The sequence below is a fragment of the Macrotis lagotis genome, chromosome 7 (assembly GCF_037893015.1).
Source record: "Macrotis lagotis isolate mMagLag1 chromosome 7, bilby.v1.9.chrom.fasta, whole genome shotgun sequence".
Lineage (NCBI taxonomy): Eukaryota > Metazoa > Chordata > Mammalia > Peramelemorphia > Peramelidae > Macrotis > Macrotis lagotis.
Genome location: NC_133664.1, coordinates 150,691,107 through 150,711,636, shown reverse-complemented (window position 1 = coordinate 150,711,636; position 20,530 = coordinate 150,691,107). Strand labels below are relative to the sequence as shown.

The 20,530-nt window shown below is 34.2% G+C and overlaps 1 protein-coding gene across 15 annotated transcripts in view; it reads right to left on the bottom strand.

The window, feature by feature from the left end:
• NRCAM (neuronal cell adhesion molecule) overlaps positions 1–20,530 on the bottom strand; it is a 302,674-nt gene that overhangs the window by 50,526 nt on the left and 231,618 nt on the right. For all 15 annotated transcript variants that reach the window (XM_074193908.1, XM_074193918.1, XM_074193911.1 and 12 more), the window contains 5 exons: positions 19,807–19,918; positions 16,498–16,682; positions 15,409–15,540; positions 2,927–3,070; positions 1,151–1,262 (listed from right to left, as the gene is read on the bottom strand). In XM_074193908.1, coding sequence (XP_074050009.1) covers positions 1,151–1,262; positions 2,927–3,070; positions 15,409–15,540; positions 16,498–16,682; positions 19,807–19,918 — 685 coding nt within the window. The remainder of the gene's footprint in view (positions 1–1,150; positions 1,263–2,926; positions 3,071–15,408; positions 15,541–16,497; positions 16,683–19,806; positions 19,919–20,530) is intronic.

Genomic DNA, 20,530 nt, shown 5'->3' with positions numbered 1-20,530 from the left:
AATCCAAGGATTTGTCCTTAGTGACCAACCTTTAGGTTATAAGATCATAGATCTGGAGCTGGAAGGGACCCAGGAGACCATCTAATTCAACATGCTCATTTTACGGATGAGGAAACTGAGTCCCAGGGAGATTAATTCATATGGTGTAAATATGAGAAATGAGACTGGAATCCAGGTTCTCTGACTACAGAGCTGGTGCTCCTTCCATGGTTCCACAACACCATCCTCAATGGTAAAGAGACTTGTTTTGGATCTAACTAGGCAAGTACTCAAGATAGTAAATTGATTCAGTGTAGTACCTTACCCAAAATCTTTTTAACTTTCCATTAGACATTTCAGTTTATTGATTTAAACTTTGGAAATTCCAGATTACCTCCATGACATAATCAGGCATCAGAATAGGATGTTGTGAAGACAACACTAATATTTTTAAATATTCAAAACTTTATTTAAGAAACAATTGATTCCTTTCCAAGTACATCTCCCCTCTACTTAGAAAAGTCCCAAGTTATTTCCTAGGGATTGTTCCCACATAGCACTCCACTGAATGTGAGAGTTCACTGATATGAGTATTCCTTCCAGAAAAAAATTCATAACACATTCAGGAAAATTTGTCTAGCCTATCTGACTCATCCAGGTATTCTATGAAGTGTACCACAAGGGATCTATCCAGTGTGCTATGGGCTTTTCTCTCATTTTCTTTTCACTGTGAGGAAACCAACAGGAGAACTGATCATTTGGTTATGTTTTATCGTGAATATACAGCTGGCCCATTTTCTTAACCTATACACAGTATTGAGATAAAAATCAGTATTATTATATTTCCTTTATTTTCTGAATAAAAGGACAACATATTTATAGTTGAAGTAATACAATCTATGAAAACTTTTGAAAAATTAAGAACACCACATTTTGAGAAGCTTTGCACCTCAAAACATATCAACCATATCAATACAATTAATATGGTTATTTTTACAAGTTATCATTCTCTCTCTATATTATATTATCTTTATTTTATGTTAAAGATTGGTTTGTATGTTAATAAAACATCCTTTTTTCATGGAAAACTAATCAAAAGAGGAAAAAAGATAAAAAAGAAGAATAAAGGAAACTATGTCTTAATTTTTTAAAAACAGGTACCGTTCCTTACCATTCGATGGTAGGAATAGGAGAACCAAAGAAAGCACAATCTAACATAGCAGGCCTATCTGTAATGACCTGATACCGCAAATTTGCTTCAGTAAGTATCCGTGGTGGTTCAGCTAAAAATGGGAAAAAATAGACACATTTCAGACTCAAAAATGTAGTCATCAATAGTAATCTGTTTTTATTTTCTTGCATAGCTTCATATTAAATCTTTCTCTCTTAGCCTAGCTCTGTTAAAGTCTGACAGCTTAGTTTAGAAAAGCACAGAGTTCTATACATAGTCTATTTTTGATTAAGAAATTAGCACAATTAAGAAGACAAAAGGTCCTGGTTTCCAACACTTTCACTAGGACTGTTGTTGTTGTTGTTGAACTATCTTTTCTGAAATAAATGTTTAATTCTCTATTTCTAAAGGGTCATGGATACTTTTGGGGATTTTGATGAAATCATTAGACCCTTTCTTAAATACATAAAATATTAAATATTACAAAGGAAACCAATTATACTAAATTATCAAAATTTGTATTTAAATAAAACAGTTCATGGCCTTCAGATTAAGAACCCCTATTATAAAGTTTCTCAAATTCTGGCAAACCTTCCTGACTTTTGTTTTGGTTTTGAAAAGGGAAATACCAAAGTTAAATAGTTAAAGAAAAATATATAGTATTATGAAACAAATAAGTTAAAAATAAGTTTAAAAAATTGCTACTTAGGTAATTTCAATGAGTAATTTCTTTCTTGGAACATTAGTTATAGAAATAAATGAAATATAAATTTCACTAAATACCTATATAGCACATTTCTTCAATTATTTATCTAAACATTTTACCACAAACAAGTAGTATATATTTTTGAATATATTTATGAATTAAGTAAAGGTCAAGGATATGATTCTCATTTTCCAGTGAATAACTGGAAACCAATTAAAAATTTGCCGGACTTAAATGCAGAAATTATAGCAAAATATGGATTTTTAAGATTATTACTCAATCTCATCTTATTTTTCTTTCCCATAGATCAAGGAGTACAAAAAGCAACCAATTAATAAGGGGAATTTAAAATAATTTTTTAAAATGTTGAGTTAACTTCTTATTTTTTAAAATGAGACCTAAGAGATATGAGTGAAAGAGAAAAAGGTAGATGATGCATATGGTAGCAAGCTGGACCTGGCCTCAAACAAATATTCCTCTTTGCTTCTTCTGCACTGCCTGGTTTCCATTCAACAAGTTGCCCCTCCCAGGATAAATTTATCACTTCTAAAATCATATCTGTGCTACAAATCAAGTCTTGATTGACCAAGTTCCTCAGCCTCTTCTCTCTGTTTGGAGGACAGAGTACCAAACTTCTTCCAATGCCTTCTTTTAGAAAGGGCAGAAATGGGACTCTCAGCTTACTCTATTTTACCTCTGTTGCTCTGATTGGTTTCAGCTCCACAGAAGAAATCCAATACTGTTCCCCAAACCTCATTTTTCTGCCTTTTTTTGTGTTGTCTGCCATTTTCTGCAAATTATGTCTTTCTTTTTGCTGTTCCCTTGCTTCACAATACTCAGCTTGTAGTATGTACTCAATATTTATTGGATTAGAATGACTCTTGGCAAGTCATTTAACCTCTATCTACCCCAATTTCCTCAACTGTAAAATAAAGATAATAACCGTACATACCGTGCCAGGATTGTAGTGAGAATCAAATGAGATAATATTTTTAATGAATTAGCATGACTGCACAAATACTTATTCCCCACCCCCACACACATTCACAAACTATGAGGATACACCTTACCCAAAACATTCACAAAGGCATTTGCCAGTAAGTATCCATATTCATTTGAAGCATTGCATTGATATACAGCACTGGAGCTTTCTTGAACATCAGAAAAGAGAATGGTATCACCATCAATTTTTCTGCTGGGATCATCAGGAGCCACTGTTGGGGTGTAAAAAATAATCCCCCTTGAACTTAACTGTTTGATGAAATGAATAAAGAACTTATGAGAGTGAAAATACACAGCATCAAGTATTCACAAAATACAGATGCAGAAGTAAACTCAGTAAACTATTTGGATAAACCTAGGGTTGCTTTAAGCTACTCTTTGACCTTAGAAAGTCTCTACTGTGGAAAGTAGTTGGGTTAGGAACAACAGTAAATAATAAAGAATAGATTGGAATAAAATGTCTCCTTAGGATGCTTGGGTTTTCAGCGAAATTTCTAAAAGTGAGCACAAAAACAATTATACCTATTCCTTTTGAAATAGAATGTAATTGAATTAGCTAAATAATGCACGTGAATATAGCAGTGTCACCATAAAGCAGCAGACATTACCATACTATTGGAGAGAATACCATTTTGATGAGTGCCAAATCTTTGGTTAAAGCCTTACGCTGCATTTATAAATTTCTCCCCAAATACAGAAATGCCTAAATGAATTTCAAAAGTAAGCAACCAGTATCTTTCTCTATTAATGATTAACTAGATTAACTTAGCATTTAAATCAATTAGGTTATTCTCAGTTCTCCATGTAAATAACTCTGTGACGCTATATCACGAAAGTCTCAGTTCCATCCTAAATAAGACTGATCTCCAAGGATGAAAAACAAAAGATGGCTTTACTACTTCACTTAAAATCCTTCATTATTTTCTTTTTCTCTAACACATGGTTGACATTAAAACTTGCTATGTAACATGAATCAAAATAAGCCAAATAGTAGTCTTTACTTCATCAAGTCCAATGTGTTGAGGTTATATTTATAATATAAAAATCTCTAACATTTTAAAGACTAGTTTATGTTACCCTGAAAATTCAACACATATTATCAATACAAAAAGAACCATTTAAACTCCAACTAAGGGAGTCTCTTTCTGAGCCTCTTTCATATTAGGCATCCTTTCATGGATAATACAAATGTTCTTTTAAAGAGCATTATTTTATACTACACTCACAATCAATAGCTAATTTCTGAAATCCTATGAAATGCTCCACTTGATAGAACAATATGAATGAAGTCCTGATGATGGATGAATTTTAGAATGTTTTGAAGTAGACCCTTAGCCCACTGTTTGTGAACCTAACATTTTACACCAGTTTGGAGTCATAAAAAAGCTAAATAAAAACTTAAATACACACACACACACACACACACACACATATATGCAGTCTTATACACATATACAAATATATATATATAGAATATATATACACACAATTCCACATATAAAATATTTTCCTAGTTTCAACAAGTTACCAGGAAAGTGAGAAATGAGCAATAGATAAAGCAATAACTGGCCAAGGAACAGATTTGCCACATTTTTGTAAATAAACAATATGAACCCAGAACAATTTTCAAGGATCCTATTTATCTTAGTTTATGGTACCCATAATTTTTTCCAATTGAACACATTAAGATATGGATTAATGACTTCTACCCCAGTGTGTGCTGGTAAACGTTTAACTACCAACTCTTTGGGGGGGGAATGTTACATGTAATACATATGACAAATTTAACTTATAATATTCACTTTTTCCTGTCACTTTCCAAAATATACACAAATAATAAAACAATAAATCAAGTCCTGATTAGCGTTAGTTGATATCTGGGTATAAATGTTCTTGTAAACCTGTCTCTACCTCTAAATCTGATCTTTCCTAAAATGCAATGCCCCAAACTCATTACTCCAGTTATTGTCTGAATGAGGGAGGATTATTATCTTCCTGACATCTTTTACTACATCCATCATGTCTATAAAGAGCTATGAGCCACTGATGGTTATTGGGGATAGAAATGGTTAAGGCCTATCTACTTATATGGAAACTGTGAGGGATGGAATCAGGGAGGGTTGTTAAGCTTTTACAATAGGCCACGTAAGAGGTGATGAGGGTCTGACATAAGGTGATAGATCATGTAAGTGGAGAAGAGAAAGACTGAGGAAAAAAATCACTAAAATGTGGCAACTATTTGGACAGGGTTAGGAAAAGGGAAGATTCCAGGATGATGAAGAGGTTTTGAGTCCACAAACCTGGAAGTATAATGCTAATATCAACAAAACAGGAAAGTTAGAAAGAATAAATGTTTTAGGGGGAGACGCCCAGTTTAATTTCAGATGTGGTATCTGTTCAGGAGGCAGTTGGAGATGTGAGAAGGGAGCTCAGGGCAGAGATTAGTACTCATTTTAAAAATATAGAAGTTGTTTGTATAAAGAAGATAAGCACATAGAAACAAATGGATCTTGGAAATTAAGGAAGATGATGTCCATTCTAAGAGACAAAGGTGCATTCAGGTCATTAGAATGAATGGAAAATTACTAAGAGAAAGAAAGAAGACAGAGATTTGGAAGATGTCCAGACTTTGGGGTAGTAGAGTATAATGAAAAGGTAAAGGAGACTGAAGAGGTAAAATCAGATAGTTAGGAGCGGAACCAGAGTCACAAAACTCAATTATAGAAGATAAAAGCGTGCAAGATTTTGTAGGAGGAACTGGGGAGACTAAGTCAAGGACAACAGAAAAGTTCTTATTCTCACATACATACATACATACATACATATATATATATATAAATATTTCTATAAACATGTATTATATATACATATATAGGAAAACACTAAGAGAACCAGAAGTCAAGTGAGTGACCAGGTGGAGAGATAATCCATAGTAATGAATTCTATGAGAAGATAAAGGAAGATAAAGACTGAGAAAAGACTACCATATTTAGCAATTAAGAGAGTACTGACAATCTTTGAGAAAGTAATTTCAATTAAGTGACAGGTTAGAATCTAGATTGCCAGGGGATGAAGAGTGAATGCAAGGTAAAAAAGAAAAAGCAGGGAGTATAAACTATTCTTTCTGGGAGTTTAGTGGTTAAAAAAAAAGAGTAGAAATATAAGATAACAGTTTCAAAGGATGACAGAGGTCTCAAGACCTATGCATGATTACATTATTCTTCTTTCTTGTTTAGTACCTCATAAATTGAAGCAGAGAAAGCAAATGGGGGGGAGTGAACCAAATTTGAGGCTTGATCAATAGGTCAAAGGTACAAAGTATTCAAAGGTAGAGAGCACTCAGTAAAAGGAGACCACAGTAAGGGGGTTTAAGGTCATTGAAAGAGGAATGAATAGGTTTAGTATTGGTGTCAGTGAGAGAGGTGGAAGGAAAGGAAATTATAATCAGGACAATTTCAGGGTTCAAAATCTTGAATGTGGAACATTTTTTGGCAATGGTGAGTTTGAGGTATAGTTGCTTATTTAGGGTAGTTGCAGGGTGGAGTCAGAGGTCATAGCAGTTAAGAAAGTTGATGTCTGAGAGACCTGAGAGACCAAGATGCTTTTCAGGCTATCAGTGTGAGTGGGAAGTCAACGAGGATGAAGGTAGGGGTTAGGAAGGCTAGGGAGACTGAGTCAGCCTTCTCTTCTCCATGCTAAAGCTCTTTAGTTTTTATGAAGACAAATTTGCCTGCCTGTATAATAAGATCTAGTTCATCTCATTTATTAGTCTCATTTTTTGCATTTATATATATATATATATATTTGAAACAATTGTGTTTTTTTAAATCTGACCTTAATAATGATTTGTTGAATTGAATATTTAAATTTAAAAGCATTTCTTGTCACTCATATACAAAACCATAGACATCCTTAACTCTTCCCTTCCCCTCACTCCTAACCCTAGTCAGGTGACAAGTCCTAACAATTCTACTTTCATAATACCACTCATTTTCCTCTCAAACTACTACCATCCTTGTTCAGAACCTTATCCCTCTCATGGGGACAACTGAGACTCTACAACTAGTCTTCCTGTTTCTAGTCTACCCTACTCTCCAAATCATCGCTCAAACATAAAACACATATTAATCTAACTATTACAAACATAATAATCTTCCTATTACAACACTATTTGGCTAAAAAATCCTGCAACCTGGCTCCATTTCTAACCTAAATTCACTCTAATCCCCTTCATATACTTTACATTCTAGTCAAACTGGACTAGAGTTATTTTAAGGTCTTATGCTTTTTCTAATTGCCTCAAATGTTGTTCCAAACATGCTTTCATCTATTACAACTGAAATCCTTATTCTCCAAGTCCACCTGCTCTTTTATGACAGTAAAGTCCCCTTTTTCTATGACTGTTTTAGGATTTCTAAAGTACCTTCCTCACAGCACCTTGTGAGGTAAGTAGTAAAAATATTATTCTCATTTTACATATGAGGAAACAGACATGCTTATAGATACGGAAAACATCAGAGTTAGAACTAAAATGGAGGTCTTAAAATTCTGAATTCAGTGATCTTTTCACTGTATTATACTGGCATATAATTCTTCCAAGAGAAAATGATTTCTCCAAAAATAATTTTTCTTTGGGTGCTTTTGTCTGTTTTTTTTCCTGTCATTCTTGTCTCTCTGGAGTATCATATATTCCTGTGTCTGTCATATCTCCTCCACTCCTCTTAGACTATAAGTTCCTTGAGGGTTGAAATTTTACATATATATACATAATATATATATATATACACATATATACCTATATATCTATACACACATATATGTGAATCTTTCTTTCCCCAAAGTCTAGTGCATTTTATATCTTTTTTTTTATCTTTTTTGTGTCCTATTCTTTGTAACCTCATTTGGGTCTGGTTTTTTGGCAAAGATACTAGAGTGGTTGGCCATTTTCTTCTCCAGCTCATTTTATAGATAAGGAAATTGAGGCAAAGAAGATTAAGTAACTTTCCCAGAGACATGCAACTAGTCACTGTCTAAAGCAAGACTTGAATTCAGGAAGATGAGTCTTCCTTTCTCCAGGCCTAGAACTCTTATCTATTGTGCTACCTAACTGCTCATGCATTTTATATAGTTGACATTTAATCAATGCTGGTTAAATTGAGTCCCCTGATCCTTTCAAAGTTTCCTGGCAAATATAAATATAAATAATATAAATATAAATATAAATATAAATATATAGATAGGCTGTCTTCAGTTCATTTGTCACAAGTGAGAATTTGAACGACTTCTCGTGATTCAGTGCTTGAGCATCGTATTTCAGGTGTACTTTGTAAAACTACAGTGCGATTTACAGTAATTCGATTTTAGGAATTTTCAGGAACTGATCACCAGCCCTCAAGCCAAAGGGAAGCTCTTTGTTTGAATTATGTTGCTTGGCAGGACATATTGAGGGAGAAAAATAGCTCAGTGCTCAATAGCTCAAACTCTACCTCCCCAGCAAAGCGAGAAAAGGAGGCCAAGTGATAGATGGTCACTTAAACTAGGAGACCATTCCTGCATTTTTAAAATCTCCATCTCAGACAGAAAGCATTTTCAAAAGCTTTTATGTGGCCCTTTTCCTTATCAGACCATCTGAGCTGTCATTTACCTAAAAATCATGCTGCTGAAAATTCCCTTTTTTCATCTTAATCAAATGGTTTCAAGATATTTGTATTTGGCAAGGTATTTCCCAGCAAAAATCAATATTTTCCAAAACAGAAGAGAACAAGCTGATCTCTTTCTCTATGGGGGCATAAGCATCATTTCCACCCAAGAAAATAGCAGCAGTACCAGTGGCCTAAGGAGGTCCAGTTGGAAGCTGTCCAAGACATGAAATCCACCTACTGTGCCACACAGTGACAATGTACAGTCTTATTAAGCTGTGGGCTACTGTGTTGTACAGCTCTTACCAGCAACCCAAATCAGACATTATTTAAAAGTTTAGGGTAGGGACCAGGTCTATAATTTCACTGATACAGAGGAACTCCCAATGAGAAAATTCCCACCACCAATGCAAATCAGTCCCTTTTCTTCTTCTTAGAGAGCTCCCTGGAGCACTAGGGGTTACATGACTTTCCCAAGGTCACCATACTGACATATGTCAGAAGCAAGACTTGAACCCTGGACTTAAAAGCAGGTCTTTCCAGCTTCTATGTCAACTTTATATCTACTACACAAAGTAATAATGATATTTTATATTTATAGAACAATAAAATATTTCCAAAGCCTTTTCCGTTGTACTATTTCACTTTTCCCTCATAGTTCTAAGAAGTAGGTAAGTCAATGATTCTTATTATCACAGTTTTGTAGATGAAGAATCTGAGGCAAAAAAAAGTCTAATGGACTTTACCAGGGTCATACAGTGGTAGACCTAGACCTTAAACTTAAGTTTCCTATATAGACAGTTATCTGATGATTCCAACACCAAGACATTTGGTAAAATAATTATCTCACTGGGGCGGCTAGGTGGCGTAGTGGATAAAGCACTGGCCTTAGAGTCAGGAGTACCTGGGTTTTTAAATTTTATTTATTATTTTATATTTATTATTATATATTTATATATATTATTATATATTTATATATATTATATATTTATTATTTTAATTTTATTTTTTTCAAAATGGCTTCACTCTATAGATGAAAAGTATTCATATGGAATAGACTTTTTTTTGTTATCACCTCAGAGAAGACATGGAATCAAATCAAAAGACAAAAATCCCTTTCATTCTTTGATTTTGCCTTCTGCTTCTGAAGTACCCTATGTTTAGAATTCTTTATTTGAGGTATCTATAAGATACCTAGACAATGGTTTTATTTCTTAAGGATGCTTTCGTTCAAACACATTTATTACTGACAAGTTAGATGAAAGATTTCTCCTTGGAGTCAGCTACTTTTGCTGATGTTGGCTCAACTGCGCCCTTTTAAAATGTTCAGAGAAAATCTGTCCAAAACTCTTCAGTGGCTGCAAGGTAATACAGTGCTGGTCCATGTTCCCTTGCTATATTTCATTACACAATGTAGCTGTCTAGAGTCAAAATGTAGATTAACCAATAAACACTCCATTTAGGTTTCCTGACTTTTGTTTTATTCACAGCTCTAGTCTTATTTCAAAGTGCCTCAAGGGTAGGAACAGCTTCCTCCTTCTCATTTTCAAATCTCATCTCCCAATATAGATTGCTACTGATGATTTTTAAACTCATACATATATGTTTGTGTGTATTTATGTATATATATATATATATATATATATATATATTTATATATGTATTTATATAGGAGCTAGGGAGCACAGTGGATAGATTACTGGTTCTTGAATCAGGAAGATGAGTTCAACTCAGTCTCAGATATTTACTAACTGTGTGACCTTAGCCAAGTCACTTAACCTGTTTGCCTCAGTTGTCCTCATCTATAAAATAAGAATAAAAATAATAATATCTTCTTCTCAGGATTGTTATGAGAATCAAATGAGGTATAAGTATAAATGCTTATCACAGTACCTTGCACATAGTAATACTATATAAATGTTAGTTATAATAATGCTGCTGATATACATCTTTATCTCCTTTAAAGTTCTGCTAAGGCTCACAGGACATATTTTTAAATGATCTCCGCAGTATGAAAAAAAAGTTTTTTTCTCTTCCACTACAGAATATCTTTCCCTTTTCCTTTCTTTCTTTGTGTTCTACTTGTGCCTCTCTACTTTCTGGACCAGGAGTTAGGAAGACCTGGGTTCAAGCCCCACCTTTGGAAACTTCACAACCTTTCTGGATCTCAGCTTCTTTATATAAAATGAGGGGATTGGATTAGATGACCTTTAGAATCTCTACCAGTTCTAAATCTAGAGTCCCTGGACCCTAATATCTTTCACCACATTTTAAAGTTTTCTTTTAGTTTTTCAGTCAAAATGCTAAAGATTCAATGCTAAAGAAGCCTTATGTTGATGATGTTGGAATTCTCCCCTCCTTGTCAAATGGACTGGTAGGCAGATTATCCTTTGTTATGAATGCACTTAAATAGGTAACAAAGGTACAATGTACAAGATTCATCCAGATAAACCAGTAAATTACCAAAATTTTTAGTAGCTGGAACAGAGGTTTGCCTCAGGATGATGACAACTCCCTACTTAAATCTAGAAGTTACTCTCTCCCTGTTCTTCACAGTTCTGTGTCTACTCCATCAACCAACCATATACCACTACCTCCAGGATGTGATCTTCATGGCAACCTGTTTTTAGGTCCTATCATAACCTCACTCCTAGCTAATCTTCCTGGAGAACAAGGTGCCTCCTCCTCTAGCAGGAATATTAACAAAATTTCTCTCCAAATGAAAAAAATCCTTCCTTATGGTTCTGCAAAACAATGTTGTCAAATGTTAGCTCCACAAGAAAAGAGACCCAGAGAGGTTAAGAAGTGGTTTGTTCAATATCCACATGGTAAGTTAAAATAATAACCACTTTTTTTTTTTTTAGGTTTTTGCAAGGCAAATGGGGTTAAGTGGCTTGCCCAAGGCCACACAGCTAGGTAATTATTAAGTGTCTGAGACTGGATTTGAACCCAGGTACTACTGACTCCAAGGCTGGTGCTTTATCCACTGCGCCACCTAGCTGCCCCTAATAACCACTTTCTAAGAATTATTAGGGAGATGATTTAATTAGGACTACTTAGCTTGAACAAACTATAGTATAGTCAGTAAAATGATTAGCTGTCCAGCTCTTTTCATTTACCTAAGATCTGGTAGTATTGACTCTTATCCAATAACTCAGCAGTCAAATTAATAAATCTATATATTTTATTTTATTTTAATTTTTTAGGGTTTTTTTTTCCAAGGCAAATGATGTTAAGTGGCTTGCCCAAGGCCACACAGCTAGGTAATTATTGAGTGTCTGAGGTCAGATTTGAACTGAGGTACTCCTGACTCCAGGGCTAGTGCTTTATCCACTGCACCACCTAGCCGCCCCCAAATCTACATATTTTAAAAAGTGATGGGGCAGCTAGGTGGCGCAGTAGATAGAGTACTGGCGTTGGAATCAGGAGTACCTGAGTTCAAATCCAGCCTCAGACACTTTCTAATTACCTAGCTGTGTGGTCTTGGGCAAGCCACTTCACCCCATTGCCTTGAAAAAACCAAAACCAAAAACAAACAAACAAAAAAAAACCAAACAAAAAATGATACACTTAAAAACTATACTGATAAGCTTTATTAAACACCTCTGCATTTTGTACTATCAAGTCAATGAGTAAACAAATTCTAAATAATAGCACTGGTTCAGTTACTAAAGCAGGATAAGAAAATACTCTCCAGAAAGGAGAGTTGGCCCTTGGTGGGTAACAGGACACCAGTATATTTCCAGAGCCCCTATTAGGATAGGGTAAATGTGCTTCTTCCTCCATTCTTCACATCATGAAACAAAATCAAGTTTACAAAAACAGAAAAAAAAAAGAATTCAGAGAAATACAATGACAGAAAATAAATGGGAAAAATATGAACCTCAGGTCTATTTCAGACCTCTATGGTAGAGCCATCTCTTTTTCTCTGGTGACTGCCTCCATGATTTGCCATCCACTTGTCAGTCGTTGTAACAGCTCAATTATGTCAGGGATGAGTGTCTTATTTATTATACCCTAAAGAAAGGGGGTGGTGGGGCAGGGGGTGTGGTAGTAGGGATTCCTCTGAGCTCTACCTTCCTTGAATCTTTGTCTTAATGACAGAACTAAGAGGTTATCTGGGCTATTTTTTTTTCTTCTCCCCATTGCCTCTTGCAAAATACCACCTTAATGTTTTATATAAGTTACAAAGTACTTTCAAGTATATTTTCATTTGTCCTGAAAACAACCTTATAAACTAGGCAGAGCTGGTATTACTATTTCCTTCTAAGTAGGAAATTGAGATACATAGAAACTAAGTGTCTTGGCAAGCTCCTATAGTTATTAGAGCTGAACCTACAATAGAAAATTCTCCATACTAAGTCCAGACTTTGATACTCCTTTCCTTTCTAAGCTTCCCTATAGATAGATAGATAGATAGATAGATAGATAGATATTCTAAGATAATGACTTGTTCCTCCCATCTTTCATTAATATTAGCTTTCAGAAACTTTTATCCAAATGCTATGCCTACTTTGAAGATGCATCTTGAAATAAATTTATTATTTTAAGGAACTATTTAAAACACTTAAAGGGCATTTTCTAAAAAAAAAATCCTTTCCCCCCACCAATTTGGATGGGTTATAAAGAATCAATCAGTGTAAAGTATTTACATGTCTAGCCACTAATTTCCTTCACTATCTGGGTATGGTATAAAATTAGGTGTCTCAAAGTTTAAGGTGCCAGAAACCAAGCTCTAGATAATCTTATTAAGCTAGAATGGCTTAATGCTAGAACTTCTGAAAGGGTCTCTGGCCTAATATTTCTTTTTCTTTTTCTAAAACTGTCAGTGCTAAACTCTGCATTTTGAATAGGTTTATTTGATATCTGTGTTCAGAGCATTCCAGGCATCTAGGTGGAGAGTTCCTATAAGTAGCTGTAAATGTGGACCAGGAGCTCATAGAAAAGGTCAGGACTGGAGATATTGATTTGGAAGTCATGTGCATGGAGAAAAATAATTGAAGTTATGCCCATGATTATGATTCCAAGATAGAGAATGTAGGACAAGAAAGGGAGACCAATAATAGCATCGAGACTTCACACTTACTTTGGCATTTGGAGGATGAAGATGAATTGGTAAGGAACACTGAGATGACATGATCAACCGAGAGGAGGATACCTAGTAAATTGAAGTGTCATGGAAACCAGGGGAAAAGACAGTAGGTTAACAGTGTCAAATGCTGCAGAGAGGTTGAGGACTGAGAAAAGATAATTAGATTTGGCAATTTCTCAGTTGTAGGTGACTTTGGAAGGAGCAGTTTTAGTGGAGTGATAGGGATAAACGTCAGATTTCAGGGGTCTGAGGGTGATGAGAAAGCAGAGACAGTAGAATTAACAGCATATTCCTTTTTTTAGTTTAGTAAGGAATAGGAGAAAAATGATAAAGAAATAGGAAGCTTAAGGGATGATTTAAAAGAATTTTTTAAGGGTAGAGAGAAAGATTCTGAGGCATAATAGATAGAGGGCTGATCTTAGAGACAGGAATACTTGGATTCAGTTTCCACTTCTGATACATACAGGTTGTGTGACTTTGGGCAAGTCCCTTAACTTCTCAGGCTTCTAGGCAACTCTTATGCCAATTCAGTAAACGTTAAGAAGCTACTACATGCTAATCATTGTTCTAAGCACTGGAGGATACAAAAAGAGGTTAAAAGACATTCCCTGCCCCTCAAAAGAACTGCACCCCCCCCCTTTAGTAAGAGGAGAGGAGAAGAGGAAGACAGTTTATCAATATATACAAAATTAAATATATATATATATATATATATGATAAATAGGAAATTATTAACCAAAGGAAGGCACTGGAATTAAGATGATTTAGGCAAGTCTTCCTGGAAAATGTGAGATTTTAACTGGTATTTAAGGGAATCCAGGAAAGTCACTGGTAAGAATGAAGGAGGGAGAATATTCCAGGTCTGGGGACAGTCAAAGACAATGTCCAAAGCCAAGTGATGGAGTGTTTTGCTTGTGGAAAAACAAGGAAGTCAGTGGCACCAGATTAAAGAGTATGTGTTGGGGAGTAAGGTATAAGAGGATTGTAAAGGTAGAAGCCAGGATACAGGAAGGGACTGAAGATTCATGTGAGTAATGAAATGATTTATGAAGCATGATCACAGGGAAGATTGGAAGGCATGGTATCCAGGGAATAAGTAGAATGCTTAACTAACTTAACAATCATCAGATCTCACTGAAAGATTATCTTGTAGGGCCCTTGGAGGACACCTAATTCCACCTTTTTCTTTTACATATAAGGAAACAGAAGAAGGGAGGTTAAGTGACTTGCCCTTTAGTTCCATTGGGTCCATTCCTGTTTATTTTACCCATTTTCTTTTCTGTTTGTACTGTTGTAGAGCAATTTAATTCTAGTTTTCAAAGATTCTATAAGAATCTTTTCCAAGTTTCTTCAAACACATAAGACCTTCTGTGATCAAAGAAACACCCGACACTTGGAAATTTAAAAAGTTGACTTTTTCAGAGAGATTTAAGTATATGAAAGAGGAAACATTAACAAATCCCCATATATATTATGTAATTTGTTTATGTCATAATATCCCTTAGCATTCAACAAAGTTCTTGTTGTGATTGCACATACATACCCTATATCAAATTGCTTACTATCTTGGGGAGGGTGAGAAGGAAGGGAAAGAGGGAAATAATTTAAAATTCAAAATTTAAAAAATGTTAAAAATTGTTTTTACATGCAATTAGGAAAAATGGAAAACATTATTAAATAAAAACAAAGTTCATGTTGCGGAAATTTTTTAGTCTATTAAAATTTGTCTTGCCTGAGTATCTAATCCTGCTTTATTAGTTTTGAATTATGTATATAGTCACATATTTAAACAAAAGTAAAGTCAACAAACAGAACTTACTTTCTATTGGAACACCATTTGTAAGCCAGCTAATGTTGGGTTTGGGATTTCCATTAGCTCTGCAGATCAAAGTGCCATCTTCCCCAGGGGACAGTACAAGGTTTCTAGGTGCTGTGATCCAATATGGGGCCGCTTTATTGAGGACAAAAATAAAGATCTGAATCAAACAAGTATTATAACACAATGGTGAGAAAATGATAACTCTTTGTCTCAAAATTCATACTCTGCTCATGTATCCTAAAACCCTCTGCTAAAGTCCTTCCCAGAGGCTTCAGTGTACCATGGAGATGACATTGGTTCCTGGAAGGCTTTGCCAGTTGGACACAAACTTTGACAGGTTCTATCACAAAAGGGCCTATAGTTCTAGTATTTCCTTCAACAATTAGTCAAGGAATTATGGAGAGGCATAATGCTGACCTCCAAGGAATTAACTAAATATTTTTGGTCACAATAACTCATGGAAGTTATCTGCTAAGGTTTAAGTTTTTTTGCAGTGAGTATGGATAGGAGGAGTATTCATAATTTTGAAATACTGACATATGTGAAATATAAGACAATTGAAATACTGACATATAGTCTAAAAAATTTGTTAGGTCAGGCTTCCATTTTTAAGAAAATGAATTAATCAATACTTGTACCCAACTTCATATTAATAATGGGGTATTTTCAAAGGCTATCTAGAGAGTAATTTTAATAATTTCTTTGTTCTCAGTATTATTTCCTTCATTTGACTTAACAGCAATTAGGAATTAAAAGCAGGGCTGATTTGTCATATGTCATAGGTCAACCAAGAGGTATATAAGGGACTAATTTTGATCTTTAATTCCTTTCAAAACTGAAGTAGCTTATTATTACTTTGATTTAAGTCCACTGCCAAGAAGCATTTCAAAATGATATACTGGATGTGCTAAAACTCGTAGTGCATTTTAAAGCTTTACTATTGTGAACAAAACTTAAAATGCATTAAGACTTTTGAGACATGCTATATATGCCCAAATCATACAAAATCATTTATTGCATCAAAGTTGATATTTAATTTATTATACCTCCAATCTAACTAAGGTGAATGTATTTTAAACATTATTGTACCTTTGACTGTGACTGAAATAGTATGCTCAACATAGCCTAAAGAATTTTTTGCTGTACATTTGTATTTTCCAGAGTCTGCCTCTGAAACTTGAATGATATTCAGAGTTTTCTTAAAGTTTTTGTAAAACGTCCGGTTGACAGGTAGCTCTCCATCTTCTTTTGTCCAGTTAATAGTGGGAGTAGGCCTGATATGACAAAAAAAAAAAGATACTGATGTTATAAAAACTGATGTATCTTTATTTCCTATAAGCATTTAAATGGTTAATCATGAGATAGATTTTATAAACTTCCAACTCATTATACAAGTACTGAAAACTTCACATTAGATACTTGGAATTTAAAAAATTCACATTAGAATTTTTGGTGACCTCAATATAGTCAATATTTTGGTTACTTCTGTCAATATTATGATTACTTAAAAATGTCAAAACCATATTGCATAAGATATTTCCAGGATGATACTTAGGTATCTTATGCAAATTGATCTCTGATCAAAGAAAAAGGTCTTTGAAATTTTTGATTGAAGCAATTATCACAAAAATGATGCTCACTTGTAATGTTCCATCAGATGGACTCATCAATCTACAATGAACCAATTGATATAAACACCTCTTCCCATGAATCTCCATATATAGCTTTATTTTCAATTTAACAGATGCAAAGTAATGGAAATAGAAAGACAAAAATAGAGTAGTCCTCTCAACAAGCTTACATTCTCCAGAGTAAATAAGTACAAAATGAACATAAGTTCCATTATTTGGTCCTAGCTTTATTTCTGGAACTTAATACTACTAGTTTGCCCACACTTATCTTAAACTCCTCAAACTTCCATTTTCGCATTTGCCCAAAGGAGGATAAAATCTAACATTCTGATCTTATAGGGAGGGTTGTTGTGTGCATTTTTAAAAAATTGTGTTTGTTTTTTCATAAAATAGTGGACTGAGTGGGAAAACTGTGGGAAAAAGTTTGCTCAAAGGAAAATAATAATAGTTAACACTTATACAACACTTGATGTTACACAACCATGTAAACATCTTTTATAATAAACTTAATCTGTGAAGATAACAAAGGAAAAATTAAAGGCATTATATAAATGGAAGGCATTTATCGGCTTTCAATTATTTAACACTGACATAAAGATCAAACTAACTGAAACGAACATAAAATTTCATAGTGAGAGTGGGAGAGATGAATATATTTTCAACATTACTAAATTATTTTTTCTGGTTCCTCTTTTACTTAACTATTCTTGCAAATACAGAATATTTGGATGCATTGTACTAATGCCTGGCTTACTTATCGAAGATCAGATCAGAGCTTTTCAAAAGTGATTTTGCAATACATATGGGGGGGGGAGTGGTCAGATCATCTGAAAAGATTAAATAAAATTTTAAAATCCTATTTTAATAGATCATAAATAAATGACAAATAGTATGAGAGAGTTGTACTTAAATTATAGAATAGATTCTTATATTAAGATAGAGAAGAAAATCTAAGGGTTTTATATAGGCCATTTTTCTCCCCATTGTATAGAGAAGTCCAAAGAAGTCAAGGTGACTTGTCAAAGATCATAGTTTGCAAATAAATGTCCTTTCCACTACAAAAGAATGACATTGTTCCATAAGGTTTGAGAATCACTGGATTGTACCCTATTCTTCCCCTTAAAATCAAACTAAAATAGGTCTGAAGGATGTCACAAAGTCCTTTAATACAAGAAAGTGGATATTAGAACTTGTTTCAAGGGTTCCTTCAGCAGTACTGTGCCAGTGGAGTTTGCCACCCTGACCAGGAGAGGTCTCCAAACACACCCAGTTAAAGGAAAAAGAATGCCAGGACGTCTAATCTAGGAAAGTCAGGGGCAGGATTAGAATGTGAGCCCAGTGGCTTCCCACAGACAACTGCCACAATGTCAGGGAAAGAACTGAACAAATTATTTATGATGGCAACGGCTCTTGTTTCTGAGATTTCAGTCAACATTTTCAATGGAAGTGTCAGCAAGAATATCTGAAAGAAATTTCCTTGCCAGTGCCCTGAAATCTGTCTACAGACCAGATGCCTCCTTAATGGTAAGTGTATTCTGATAATATGGAAGTTTTGTGTTATGTAGAAATATGGGGTTCACACAGCTCATACTTACCAAGTTCAGGTCACTTATACTAGCTATAGGACCACAGATGCATCATGTCACCTGTCTGAGCCTCAGTTTTCTCACTGACTGATTCACAGAGAATTGTGGTGATGAAAGTTAGTACTGTTATTGATGACTACTTTAAAATAATAAACATAGAGAATTAAGGAAAGAATAAAGGGAGTGTTGAGGATCATTTGACACTTTTAGTTTAAAGGTGACAACAGTATTTTAAACATGGAGATAGGGAAAGAATTTTAGAGTAAGTCAGAAGATACTTTCAAGTCTTGTCCTGCCAGTAATTAACTGTACATCGCTAGGAAAGGTTTTAATAGCCTAGGACCTCAACTTTCCCACCTGTATAATGTGGGCCATGGATCATCTGATTTATAAGCTCCCTGATTCCTAAGATTCCAGGACTTTATGAAATCCTTATATAGGCAAATTTAAGAGTGAATTATAACCAATACAAATAATTATACCTTCTCCTAGGAAAAGAAAAATAAGCAATGCACTGAAATGTACAAGTATTCCAAATAGCACAATGCAATTTTTTTTTAAGATGATGAGGATGCTATTGACAGTGTGACTAGGGCTTACACTCTGACTTTTTGTCCTGGTTGTGGTGATAGATTATGGTCATAGTCCTTTGCTTCATTTGTATGGGGGAAATGGTGATAAAACACAGCTATGGGATCATTTTCCCCCAAATTAAATAACTTTGTCTGATTTTAACTTTTACTAAACTGTACCATGTTCACTTAAACTGAAGTCTCCCTTTGATGTCAGGATAGTCTTCTGACTTTCAAGTAGTCGAAGGATCTCAGAAAGAATAAGTCAATCAATCAGTCTTACCAGTCACAGAATAATAACTGCGCCTATTCCATTGAGCTAAGTCATAGACTAAAATAAGTAGATATGAACTTACTGCCTATCTTGTAAATTAATCAGTTTAACAAATGTGCAATTCATTCTGCCTACTTTTAAAATACTTAATTAGCCAAGTCTCCTTGGCACAGGCATAGTCTGACCTGGACTACTTATAGCCTTTAATACCTTGTTATAAGTATACTATAATTTTTTGTTATTAGAAATATATATTAGTAAAAAAGAAAAAAAACAAAAAAAATTAAAAAAAGAAAAAAAAAAGAAATATATATTAGGACCAAAAATCAACTCACAAGCCTTCTGCAATACACTCTAGGGAAAGAACATTTTCGCGTAACTCTTCCTTATGACTTGTACGGCCTTCTGGAGTCAAAAGTTTTGGTGGCCTCTCAATATAGGACTTGGCTGTAGTGAAGAAAGTCAAAAGTACAGAATCACATTTATTAAGTAGCTATGAATAATACATTTACAATTTCTTTTCCCCTAAATATCCTATCCTACATTCATGTTCATTTCAGTTTGGAAGTTAAAATTATTAGGTGTTCATATGTTCCTTACAAAAAACCATTTATTCATTTGGCCAGACCTAGTAACAATTTGTGTTAGTTGAATGCTTAAATAAAGGAACTATTATTTTTACTACCCATCCATCTCCCAGAGAAACAGGAAGACTTAAAAACAATCTATTAGTCTATGTATTTTAAAAGTGTATTGTTAAGTATTAAGTGTGTGTATTAAGCATATTTATAGATATACAATATGCATGAATATCATATACATACATTAAATATACAGTAATATATGTCAAATATATATATGAATAGATATGTGTGCGTATATATATACATATATACACATATATATATGTGTATATATATATGTATATATATATATATATACATATATACCTCTATCTGGTCAAAAATATGACTATGTATTTTGAAAAGGAACTACCTGATATTGGATGGTCATTCTGTGACATTTGAGTTAATAAAGGGAATGAAGTCAGGCATAGTG